Raw genomic sequence first — 13,018 nt, 5'->3', positions numbered from 1 at the left:
CCAGAACCAGAGTCTGAGCCAGAACCAGAGTCTGAGCCAGAACCAGAGTCTGAGCCAGAACCAGAGTCTGAGTCTGAGCCAGAACCAGAGTCTGATCCAGAACCAGAGTCTGAGCCAGAAGCAGAGTCTGATCCAGAACCAGAGTCTGATCCAGAACCAGAGTCTGAGCCAGTTTAAATGTCACCAGTAAAATCAGGGACTGAAAGCCTGGCGTACCCGGGCCATGTTGCAGATCCTGAAGATCCGGTTGATGATGTCTTCATCGATGTCTGCTGATATGAACTCCACTTGAATGGGACCGTAACAACACGAGTTCTTCTCGGGCCAGTACTGCATGCACAGCTACAACAAACAGGATGTCGACATTAAAATGAGGTCATCTTCCTAAGAGCTGTACGTGCGTCGGTGCAGTCCTACCTGCGCTGCATCCATCTCATTGAGCATCACGATGGAGGAGCAGTTGTAGTCGAACACCAACCTCCAGAAGTCTCCCATGGTGTTTGGCAAAGGATGCTGGGTAACGATGAAGGCTGCTGGCTGTTTGTGGCTCTGCGTTGGGACGACACGAAATAAAAACCGGACCAATCGAAGCGGGACTGGCAGCTTTCAACAGATCATAAGCTTACATCCATTAAGGCTGCGTTGATGTAGTTGGAGCTCTCTCCGTCCACAGAGATGAGGAAGGGGAGGCACCGGTCCGCCGACAGGACGTCCATGCTGCGGTTTTTATCGTGGTTTCGAGGGAGCAAACCCACGCTGCAGTCCTCCGGACGGACTCTGGGCGTCACTATGTTGAGAGTCTGAGGGTTTAGAAACCAACGATTAAACCTTTTTTACCTTCATTCTTTAAACGGAACAGTAGACTTCATTTGATAAACATTTATTTTAACTGTAAAATAAAGACTGTAAAAATACTGTAGGTGTTTAGTTTTTATCATTTTTAAGTATTTTTTTAAAAATATATTACACGGATGGAGTCATTTTATTTCCACACAAAGCATTCTGGGTAAATGATGACGTGGATAGGTCCTCGGTGCGAGGCTGCTAGCGAGCTATATCCACCCTGAAGGTTAATCTTGGACAATATCTGATGATCGACTCTTTTAAATGAAACCAGAGAGCGTTGACAGAGAGGAGAAGGTAGAAATGACTCAGCCTGGAACTGAAAATATGGATGGAGGACAACAGAGCTGCTTCATGGAAGAACAACCTCAGCTTAGCCTGTTAGCTTTAGCGCCGATGCTATATTTCCTTATATGTATTAGCTACAAACTAACAAGCTAAACTGTTCATCGCTGCTGCTGGAGCACAAACAGCACATTTCTTCACTCTGATGTTGTCTTTAGTCTCTCTTCTCTACATGTTTATTGTTATTATTTCTATCATGTTTTTTCTTTGTCTCTTCCAGAAGAAGGTGCACCTGGACCAGTCCTGGACCAGTTCTTCTGTGTTTGTCTGCGTCTCTTTCCTGTCCTCCAACCAGCCGGTCGAGGCAGATGGTCTCCTGTCCTGAGCCTGGTTCTGCTGGAGGTTTCTTCCTGATTAGCAGGGAGTTTCTCCTCTCCACCGTTTGCTCAGGATGGGAGACTGTGATGAAGTGATTCAACACAATCTGCTGCTTTCTTCTTTACATTGTTCTTTTTATSTACAGTGTCCTGAGACAACAGATGTTGTGACTTGGTGCTATATAAATAAACTGAATTGATATAGCTCTCTCACACCGAGGACCTATCCACGTCATCATTTACCCAGAATGCTTTGTGTGTAAATAAAATGGCTCCGTCTGTGTTAAAATATATTTTAAAAAATTTACAAAACTAAACATCTACAGTATTTTTACAGTCTTTATTTTACAGTTAAAATAAATGTTCATCAAATAAAGTCTAATGTTACAACTAATCATGGATCCCTTTAAAAAAAAAACAGAAAGTGAAGAAGCCGGACTCACCTGGAACTCGTCTTTAATCTGGCTGGAGTTGGTCTGTGGATCCAGCCTGCTGATGTTGTAGTAAACAGCTCTGAACTCGCACACTGGGATGGCCGTGTTCCCACATAGACACGCCTCCAAGATGGCGTCATGGACGAACACGTACTGCTCCTGCAACGTTTGTACACACAACATCTTAGAACCGACCGAGTCCAAACGCTCACTGGTAAACTCAACAGCTAAGAGCTTCAACAGCAACACTGCAGCTCATTTATGTTTCTGTCTTTTTAAGGAAGGGGAACATTTTTACTGTAAACAGAAGGATCATGAGTCTTTTACTGAATCTGGTTTAACTTTATAGTTGCTTGGTTTGGAAATCTAAGTGTTCAGATCAAAAACTGCTTAAACAAATTTGTAATTGCTGCAAACAAGATAATTAAGGTAGCCCAATCCCACATAATGATATATGTATTTGTTGTATTGCCCAAAAAGTAACGTTTTACAGAATTACAGCTTCTTCCCTCTGGTTGGAGGGTTAAAAGTAACCGATGGTAGAGCTCTTTTGTGCCCACTGCAATCAGATCTTTAAACTCGTAGTTTTAAATCTTCTGAACTTGTAGTTTTTAAATCTCATCTATAAATTTACGGATGGCTGGTTTTTTTTATGTTTGTATGTTTTTAAAATTGAGGAGTTTTAGGTTTTCCAGGATTAAAAGTAACCGATGGTAGAACTTCTTTGTACCCAGAGTAATCAGATTTTTAAATTTATAAATTTATAGTTTTAAAATTTATTTAAACCTTTATAAATTGCTGCCTGTATGCTTCGACATTGTCTATGTCAGGGCTATTCAACTGGCGGCCCGCAGGCCAAATCCAGCCCGCAAGTGACCAAAGTTCGGCCCGCCAATTGGTTCATTCATCTCTTACGCCCAAACACCTAGTTGTCTACTTTAATTACTCTAAGTTCTTTTAGTTAAATTTAGACATGTTTGGTATCTACAGAAACATCAGAATCGTGGCTACAAGCTGGTAAAAACCATTTCTATGAACATTCAAGTCAGTTAAAACAACGAAAGTGAAAATAAAATTGGTTTAAAAATTTGGTAAGTCAGAGATAAATATTATTTGTGGTAAATGAGGCAGAATGTGTTCTTTTTATTTTTATTGTTTTATTAACCCTTCTTTTATTACATAGGGTTCTGTATGTTGTATTCATGATTAAATCCAGTAAAATAAACTGTTTCAAAGGTAACAGATCTTTGTAATACTTGGTTTATTTACATAATGACTTTAATTGCTGGATGTTTGGCCCCTGTGCCGTTGGCCTGCAGCAACTGTGGCCCCGGAGAAATTTAGTTGAATAGCCCTGGTCTATGTATTATATATATATATACACTGCTCAAAAAAAATAAAGGGAACACTTAAACAACGCAGGCTAAGTCCAAGTAAATCAAACTTTTGTGAAGCACATTCAACTCTGTACAGAACAAAGTACTCAGTGCGAATATTTCATTGATTAAGATCGGGAGTTAGCGTGTGTTGTTTAAGTGTTCCCTTTATTTTTTTGAGCAGTGTATTTATATATTTTTTAAACTTTATTCATTTCTTTAAAAGTAACAAAATAAATTTATATATAATAAAAATATAAATCACAAATAAAATGAAAGGCGGCAGAAAGAAGAAAAATATCTTATAGTATCTGCGCCTTTTTCTTCCCAAAATTAAAATTTTAAACAATAATAATCTACAAACAAGAAAAAGTAAACAAAAACAACCTCGAATCCTTGTTGAACATTTCATATGAACACACATCATTTTGTTTCATATCTCTTTATCAAAGTGACTTTTATCATTCTCTTAAACATAAACATTGATCATTTTTGACGTCACTCTCCAGATTGTACATCGCTCCGTCAAACTAGTTCTAAAATCCAGGTTTTCACAAACATCTGCACCCCTTTCACTGCAAAAACTGTTCATCTTACCAAGTTTTAAAATCTTATTTCAGCCAAAAAGTCTTTTTGATCATGTTTTGAGACTGATTTACTAAACAAGAACTGATTGAGTAAGAATAATGGGCCTCATGCAACAACATGTTCGTATTCTTCTCCTAAATTTCTCTTACTTTTGTTCGTACAAAGGGTTCGTACGAACATGTCACGTCAGATTCAACAAACTCTTCTATCTTCAGGAAAAGTGTGTAAATGAGCTGCGTAAATTCACCTGTTCGTATCCAGCTGCTCGTGCACGAGAGAGGAGATTAGCATAATTACCACCCCAAAAACACCATATAAGGCTGTGTTTCCTGCCTCAGATATCAGGAAGTGTCCATTCATGAAAATTACAGCAAAAATCAAAAATAAAAACTTTACGAGTTCAGAGATTGAAGTCCGTCTGTCAGAGATCCAGAAAAGAAAATCTGTCATTTTTAGCAGGTCAGCTGTGGAATAAAAAGAGCTGCTAAAAGTATAAACAACTGTGTTAAATCATTTTCATTTATTCAGAAGACACAGGGCTGTGCACCGTACCGTAAGTTTCTTAAAATACTTTAATTGTCTCAATTTTTTCTTATTTCAAGAATCTTACCAAGTAAAATTTTCTTACTCCACTGGCAGAAATTTTTGAATTAATTTGAGTCAAATTTTCAGACTAACAAGACAAATAATCTTACACATTCTGAAAACAAGATGATTATTCTTACACAATCAGTTCTTGTTTAGTAAATCAGTCTCAAAACAAGATCAAAAAGACTTTTTGGCTGATATAAGGTTTTAAAACTTGGTCAGATGGACAGTTTTTACAGTGCAGATTATAACAACTTTCTCTCTGAACAAAATTTAATTGGTTGTTTAAAGGTAATATACATTTATGAGCCTTATATATAACCTGTAAAATATTATAATCAACCAACTCATAGAACCTCAATAATTTCAACAGATAAAATAATATATTTGATGGTGACTGTAGTGTTTTCTAGTAATAATTCTTACAGCTCTTTTCTGTAAGGTTTATAATTATTTTACATGCTTTCCCCCAGACTTCAACACAATAAATCAAGTGTACGTGTATAAGTTGTTTGTATGTTGGAAATACCTGCTGTAAATCAAATTTCCCTCCTTGTGGGGACAATAAAGGTACTGAACTGAACCATTTGATGTCAGTCTGGTTTTAATTTTTCCCTCTCACACCTGTTTGTCTCCAACCTCCTCTCTGAGGGTCCGCTGAATGTTGATTTGTTGCCCATCAAGCCGACAGACAGGGTTTGGAAAGCATCAGTAAAGTGACCTCTCTGGGCCACTCCAGACACACACACACGCACACACACACACACACACACACTCCTCCTCCCTCTACCTTTTAAAAGATTAATTGCCTTGTGCTGTGCAGAGCAGGATTATAATAGCAGCAATAACAAGACAAATTGCTCCCAAACATATTTTAAAAGGCAGGTCAGGAGGCATTTAGCTTCCAGACACAGACTCAACGTTACTGAGAGCAGGAATCAAAGAAAGCAAGATCAGGATTCTCTGATTTTTTTTAATTTTACACCTTTAAAGTGATTTTAAAAGTCCGTTTCAGGCTTGAAGCCGTGGCTGGAGGAAGAGTCGGCTCTTTGAAACCAGGTTTTTCTGGGAGGAACGAGGTCGACTGAAGGTAGCTGAGGGAGGAAACGAATCCTCCTGTTTTAAAACAAACACCTTTTTAAGACCAGACTTCTCAGTAAAATACCTTCAGACTCACTTTATAGTCGACACGCAGACGCCCGTTTTTCTTTTATTTCTGCTATTTTGTTGTCAGTTATTTATAAAAAGGTTTCTCTGCTTCTGAAGTCTCGTAGAGTTTTTATTCTGATCCAAACTGTCCGGTTTAAAGGGTTAATAAATAAAACGGTGTCGCTCGCACACACCTGTCAGACTGACACCTGTGTTTACCTGTAATCTGCTGCGTTTTGCCACTCACCTCCGTTTGCACCATGTTGACTCGCTGCGACCTCAGCTCACGGATGCAGTTGAAAATGTCCACCACTCCTTCGTTCTCAGCCATGTCCAGCATGATGTCCACAGCGATGAAGCAGCCCGTCCTGCCTGCGCCGGCGCTGCGCAGAAACAACATTTTATATTTACGAACTGAACTCGCTGTTCTGTCAAAACTTCACGTAAGAAACGTTTCCTCAAATATTCCAACCAATAACAGTTTAAAACGTTGATTCTTTTCTTAAAGGACAATTAATCTGTGGAAATAAATTACCTTAATGGATAAATTTGATTCATTGTCCGAAGCAGATAAAAAAGTAACAGTTTATTAAACAAGTGCACAAAACAGACTGAATTCAACAGCTCTGACAATGAGAGACAGGTAAATTATTTATGACTGATTTTCTTTAAGCCAAACTTGGTTTCTTTTTTAAAATGAAATAAGTGTCTCAGTCTCTGATATTTGCTTCATTCTGGATATTTTTTTTACCTCCGCCAAGGAGGTAATGTTTTCGGTTGCGTATGTCTGTCTGTCTGTGGACAACATTACTCAAAAACCTGGGGGCGGATTGTCATGACATTTACACCACATGTGGGTACTCGCTGAAGTAACACACCATTAGATTTTGGTGATGTTCCAGATCACGATGCGGATACAGGAATTTTTTCTTTTAATCCTCTTAGATCGGCAAAGCTGTGATGCTTTCACAGGGCTTCTGTAAAAAACTATCACAGATTTCAGTGTTTGGACTTCAAACTTTATGAAAGTAATGTTAAAACCAGATGTAATGATGAATAATTCTTGCCATAATGTGCACATTTTGCGCATTTAGAGAACGTTTTGTGCCCAGGAAGTTCGTGATTGCAGCATGAAACCTATTTTTCCCATTTCCTCAAACACACCACGTTGTTGTAGGCTTGTAAACAGATCGATGAAGATTGAGGAAGAGGAGTGACGCGGTGGACTTCAGACTCGGAGGTTGTTTGTTTGTTTGTTTGTTCAGTTTTATTATTTAAATGAGGCCAGATCAAGTTGAGAGCTCTTTGTGCGTCCCTCTTTCCACCTCTCGACAAACTTTAGGGAAAAAACAATGCGCAGAGCGTGGTTCTGACCGCTGTGTGTGGTCCTCACAAAGATAGGAAGACACGTGTGTGTCTGTGCGGTTAAACGCGCGATGAAAACTCTGCTTTTTTTAAATCACGTAGCACCGATGTGAAAGCTTTCAACAATAACGTCAGGTGATGCGTCTGAATTTTTTCCTTTTTCCACATTGGACTCCACCAGAAGAAATCCCGTGCATACTGCTGCTTAAATGTTCACTACGTCAGAACTTATTCAGTAAATGTGTTTCCATCTCTGCTTTTGTGCGTTAACTCTTACAGGATGGAGGAAATTGAACTTTGCAGAGGTTTGCACTCTCAAAGTGCTTCTAGTTTTATAAATAAAGTAGTTTAAAAGTGGAGAAGCATCAGTTTAAAACCCTACAAACAAGACTTAAATCACTGAATCTTGGTATTTATTAATGGTTTTACAGCAGTGAACACAAAGTTCACAAAATCTACTTAAGTATTAAAAGTAAAAGTACTGAGTAAAAGTGAGCAGTTAGATTTTCCAAAATGACATTTATTGGGAGGTGACTTCTCCAAAAAATATATTTTCTAGCAGCGTGCAGCTGTGATGGGTTGTGTACAAGCTAACAGTGTGTCAGAATGGTATATATTTATACTTCTCATCCAAACACAATTAAATTCACTCTATCCAGGAGACACAATTTATCAGGAGAGGATTTTTTAAGTAATAACTCAGAATAAAATAGAAACAACTTTCTACTTCTTACCTTTTTAAAAAATGTAGTGAGTGAAAGTAAAATGTACGCTGAAAAATAATTACACAAGTACGCAAGATACGCAAAATTTCTACAGTACAGTAACAAAGTATTTGTACTTAGTTACTTTACAACTCTGGATACAATATAAGAAAAAAATGATCTCAATAGTGTGAATGATTGTGAAGTGTTCACACTATTTAGTTTTAGAGAAGCTTTTAAAGCACTTGTTGCACAAGGTAAAACAAATAAAAGACAGAGAATGGGGGGAGTTGTCTGTCCCCTCGTTTGTCTCTCGCTCTCAGTCACACACAAACGTCTGGACACTTTAATATCTCATGTCATGTGTTAAAGTGACACCGTCTGAAGAGCCGTGCCTGCAGGGCAGAGACGGAGGAGAAGGATGGACAGAACAAGAGGAGGGGAGGAGGCCGGGACATGGGTTGGTGAGCAGAGGTTAGCCACCGTGATCATCATGAGAAAAAAAAAAGAGCAGGTGAAGGGATGAAGATGAGGAGGAGGAGGCAGGAGCCCCATCTTTCATTGTGCAATCCTTCTGACAGTTTGCAGAGAGAGGGAAACAGAAGGAGAGATAAGAGAAGAGAGGGAGAAAAGGAGGGAGCGCCTCGGCAGATTACCTGTCAGCGTCTGTGATTAATGTTGAGACCAGAATACTGCCGGGCCTTGCTGTGTGGCGTGTGTGTGTGTGTGTGTGTGTGTGTGTGTGTTTGAAAGCCTCATGACACAGGCCAATAGTGTTAGAGTGGCCCCGGAAATTGGAAGTGACTGCCATAACTTCCTGCCCGTCCGTCGACATACTTCCACCACGCCTGTCTGTTTACGCTCCAGCTCTCTTCATTTATCTGCTTTCTTCTTCTACCCCCTGCTTTTAGCTTCACTTTTGTTGTTTACTTGTCTAGAAAGAGTAGCTGCAGAGACTCTGATGTCATAAACAACAAATATTAGAGAATAATCTGGTAAAAACGGATGAAGGTTTTTTATATGAATGGTTTAAGTAGCATAAAAAATGTGGAAGGAAAAGCCGTCCAAAAAATGTACCCATTCAAAGTCAATGGGGAAAAAACTGCTTAAAAATTGAAATTGCTAAAAAAATAAAAATGTATAAAAAGTTAAGTTACATAGCCGGAATGTCCTTAAATAGCTGAACATTTTGATATATGAATGGTTTAAATAGCACAAAAATTGTGGACGGAGAAGTGGTCCAAAAAACGTACGGAAGAAACTGGAATAATAAAGAATAAAGAGAAAAATGAAAACAATAGTATGAATGCCTCCAGCATTAAGCAGCAATTAAGTTTTCTGATGTTACAGTATGAGGGCCAAAAGTAAGACTATAGCACAACCAGAGGTTGCTACATCCTTGTAGCAGGAGGCTATATGTTTTCCTAAACAAGATATTAATCTGATTAATGATAGGCCGACACCGCTAACTGAGCAGCTGGCATCGCTAACTGAGAGTTTGGTGCTGGAAAATGAGAAGGAGACTATTCATTTGTGTTAGCATCGCAGAGGATAGCGACTAGCATGATAAGCTAGCATTAGCAACACAGAGGCTAGCGACTAGCATTGATAAGATGTGTTAGCATCGGAGATGCCAGCGACTAGCAGGGATAAGCTAGCATTAGAAAAACAGAGGCTAGCGACTAGCATGGATAAGTTGGCATTAGCATCAGAGAGGCTAGCGACTAGCATGAATAAGCTGGCATTAGCAACACAGAGACTAGCGACTAGCATGGATAAGCTAGCATTAGCAACACAGAGGCTAGCGACTATCATAGCATTAGCAACACAGAAGCTAGCAACTAGCGTTGATAAGATGTTGTTAGCAACACAGAAGCTAGCGACTAGCAGGGATAAGTTAGCATTAGAAAAACAGAGGCTAGCGACTATCGTAGCATTAGCAACACAGAAGATAGCGACTAGCATTAATAAGATGGTGTTAGCATCGGAGAGGCTAGCGACTAGCAGGGATAAGCTAGCATTAGCAACACAGAGGCTAGCGACCAGCAGGGAAAAGCTAGTATTAGCAACACAGAGGCTAGCGACCAGCAGGGATAAGCTAGCATTAGCAACACAGAGGCTAGCGACCAGCATGGATAAGCTGGCATTAGCAACACAGAGGCTAGCGACTAGCAGGGATAAGCTAGCATTAGCAACACAGAGGCTAGCGACTATCATGATTAAGAGGTGTTGGCTAACGTTATCAAAGTAAAAAACACTAAACTTTAACAAGATTAAGGGAAGAATAAACCAATTTATAATTAATTTGTAAAAAACTAATTTTTAAAAATAATTGTGTAAAGATAAGGAATTTAATTTGCCTCAAGTGTTGAAGCTGAACATGGAGGTGAAACAAAAAATATCTTCATTTTTTTATCTAATCCTGCTGGTGATGGAGTAAAAATAAGTTTTATTAAAGTAGTTTGAAACTCAGCACGATGGGAACAACTAGATTTTGTCCTTGAGAGGAAATACTGAAACTCTTCTTTTTTACAGTTTGTCCCTCAGTTCTGTCTCAAAAACAACATTTCATCTGTCTGAGCAGAAAACAGATCAAACTCCTTTATTCTTCTTTATGTCACAGATGTCTCTGGGTTTTCCAAGCCTTATACCTCATCTACCTCCTCAGCTGACGTGTTGTTTGTCAGCCATTAATCAGAGTTTATCTTCTTACCTGCAGTGGACCACTATGGGTCCAGCATCAGGTGGGTTCAGGAACTTGACTTGCCGGATGAAGCCCAGCAGTCCCGTGGCGTAGCAGGGAACGCCGTGGTCGGGCCAGCTGGTAAAGTGGAACTGACGGAGTTCTCGGATCTCATGATGGCCCTTCTGAAAAGAAAAAAAAAGTTAGGATGGAAGTTTCATGAGAAGGATTCTGAGTTTCAGCTCTCATTGATGACAGATGCATTCATTGCTCTTGTGGGGAGAAGTGACAAAAAGACACATCACAGTTCAGAGCCTTCATTTACAGCCGAGCCGGTGGAATATAGGCCTCGACGCCTCTTTGGTTTCACGTGGAAATAGATCAATCTTCTGGATGTTTGGGGCCACTTCTGGGAACCGGAGGCGGGAAGACTTACCGTGGCTCATTTGCCTAATTTACAGGAGAAATTTGAGGAATCTGAAGGCCACTCAGGCTCTATAAAAAAAGATTAATTGATTTCACAAGTCTGGTGATGGCTCCTCAGGGAGGGACTTGCAGGAAGAAATGCCACGTTCCGGTTCAGCTCGATTCACAAGGAGATTCTGACACTCTTCAAACTCCTTCAATCTTTATGAAAAACTTCAAGGTAAAAATATTCATCTAAATAAAACTCAAGGTAAAATAAGAATCTGTGAATTTAATGAGATAAAACTGACTAAAATGAAAATAAAAGGTTTATTACAGAGACTGAGGCAGCTGCGTTGGATTATTAACCTTTAATAAACCAGTATGGCCGCCATGCCACCCTGAACATGCCACATCTCGTCTGGTCTCAGAAGTTCAAGTTTATTTATATAGCTCCAAGTCACAACATATGTTGTCTCAGGACACTGTGCATAAAAAGAACAATGTAAAGAAGAAAGCAGCAGATTGTGTTGAATCACTTCATCACAGTCTCCCATCCTGAGCAAACGGTGGAGAGGAAAAACTCCCTGCTAATCAGGAAGAAACCTCCAGCAGAACCAGGCTCAGGACAGAAGCTGAGCAGGGTTAGGCCTGGTTAGTACCTGTATGGAAGACCACCCAGGAATAGCTAAAACAACCTCAATAGTTGGGATTTTAGTGAATTTTCCTTTCTTTTGTTTATGTTTATACTGCCAATACTGTAGCCATGTGTTGTCCTTAAAACAATATTTATTTATTTTACTTCTGTTTTGTAAAACTTGCTTTCTTGGCTTAATAGGGGCTTGAGTGATGTTCAGGAATTTGATTGGTTCATATTCATACTAGGGGTGTAATAAAATACTGATACACTCAAATATCACAATATTTAATTTCCCATTATTGTATTAATTTGCTAAAGCACCAAATTGATATTTAATTAAAGTTTAAAATGTAAACTTTCACACCAGTGGTTCATTCTTCTGTTGCAATGGATCAAAATGATAATTATTCTAAATCTTGTTTAATTTTTATTGTATTTACATCATAACTAAACTATCATAACTAACTAGGGTTGGGCAATATTGGCAAAAAAATTAATCATGATTAATTGTGGTATTTAGCCGATAACGATTAATTTGATGATTAATCCCGTGGAGTCCCTGGACACCGTTATGTCCTGGTCACATGGCCAATTTAGTCGGAAAGATTTGCTCTTCATACAAATCTGTTCCAAATTGTGTCAAAATTACAGACTTCGGTCTATACATCAAATTTTAAATTGTGTTGATAGATAAATAAATGACAGAACCTTTTTTTAAATGTTCAACATATTTGAAGCGGAGAGGAGCAGCGAGCGGACTCTGCCTGGTGGCATTAATCGTATTAATCGTCAAGTGTCAAAAAGTAATCGATTAGTGTTTTTCTGACGATTAATTGCACACGATACGATTATGCCCAACCCTATAACTAACATAACTAAATTAAATACACTTACAGTTTAAAAGTAAAACTCCTGTCAAATAATCACAAGACATGATTAAGACAAACATTTTTATATTGTAACCTGCCCATAACAATTATTTGAACAAATACAAAGGTCAGTCAACAGACCACTCAGGCTTATCAACACAAATATATGTACGTTTATAGACTTACATGTACAAATTTAGGCTCTTACACATACAAGAATTCTGACAGTTATCTTATCCCATACAAACCTAAAAGCTACACGTTGCTGAATCGCAGTTTAAAACTAAAGCAGCACAAGAAGACAAAAGTAGACCAAGCATGTTGAAGCAGATTTTAAAGTGATTAAGACTTTTGAAAGAAGTTGAGAGATGTCAATGTACTTCTATTAGATAAATATTTGTAAAAAATAAAAAAACACCATTGAACAGTGTAAAAATTACAAAATCATAAAGCCGTCTCTTGAATGAAGGAACATTTCAATATATGAATGGCTGAATTACCACACAAATTTAAGTAATTACAATGAAAAAGCTAAACAAGCAGACATCAGCTCTAACTCAGCAGCATTCATGCAGGTGAGTACAAACTGACCCATCAGAAACGTGAGCGGCTGCACAGTTCAGGGAGTTTTTGGTACTTTTGGTTCCTGATTGGTTTTCTCTTCATGTTCTCGTCTCTTCCAGGATTTGAAGTCTGCGGTGGATCCACAAAC

The 13,018-nt window shown here is 38.8% G+C and overlaps 1 protein-coding gene across 1 annotated transcript in view; it reads right to left on the bottom strand.

Annotated features, from left to right (window-relative positions):
• The window catches only part of ptprt (protein tyrosine phosphatase receptor type T), a gene marked incomplete in the record, with an annotated part of 388,491 nt that overhangs the window by 7,232 nt on the left and 368,241 nt on the right, over positions 1 to 13,018 (bottom strand). Inside the window, 6 exon segments of the mRNA XM_014015350.1 lie at positions 217 to 342; positions 418 to 549; positions 627 to 800; positions 1,949 to 2,098; positions 5,888 to 6,023; positions 10,423 to 10,577. Of these exon segments, the coding sequence (XP_013870804.1) occupies positions 217 to 342; positions 418 to 549; positions 627 to 800; positions 1,949 to 2,098; positions 5,888 to 6,023; positions 10,423 to 10,577 (873 nt within the window).

Source organism: Austrofundulus limnaeus, unplaced genomic scaffold (assembly GCF_001266775.1).
Source record: "Austrofundulus limnaeus strain Quisiro unplaced genomic scaffold, Austrofundulus_limnaeus-1.0 Scaffold127, whole genome shotgun sequence".
Lineage (NCBI taxonomy): Eukaryota > Metazoa > Chordata > Actinopteri > Cyprinodontiformes > Rivulidae > Austrofundulus > Austrofundulus limnaeus.
This window is presented reverse-complemented; position numbering and strand designations above follow the sequence as displayed.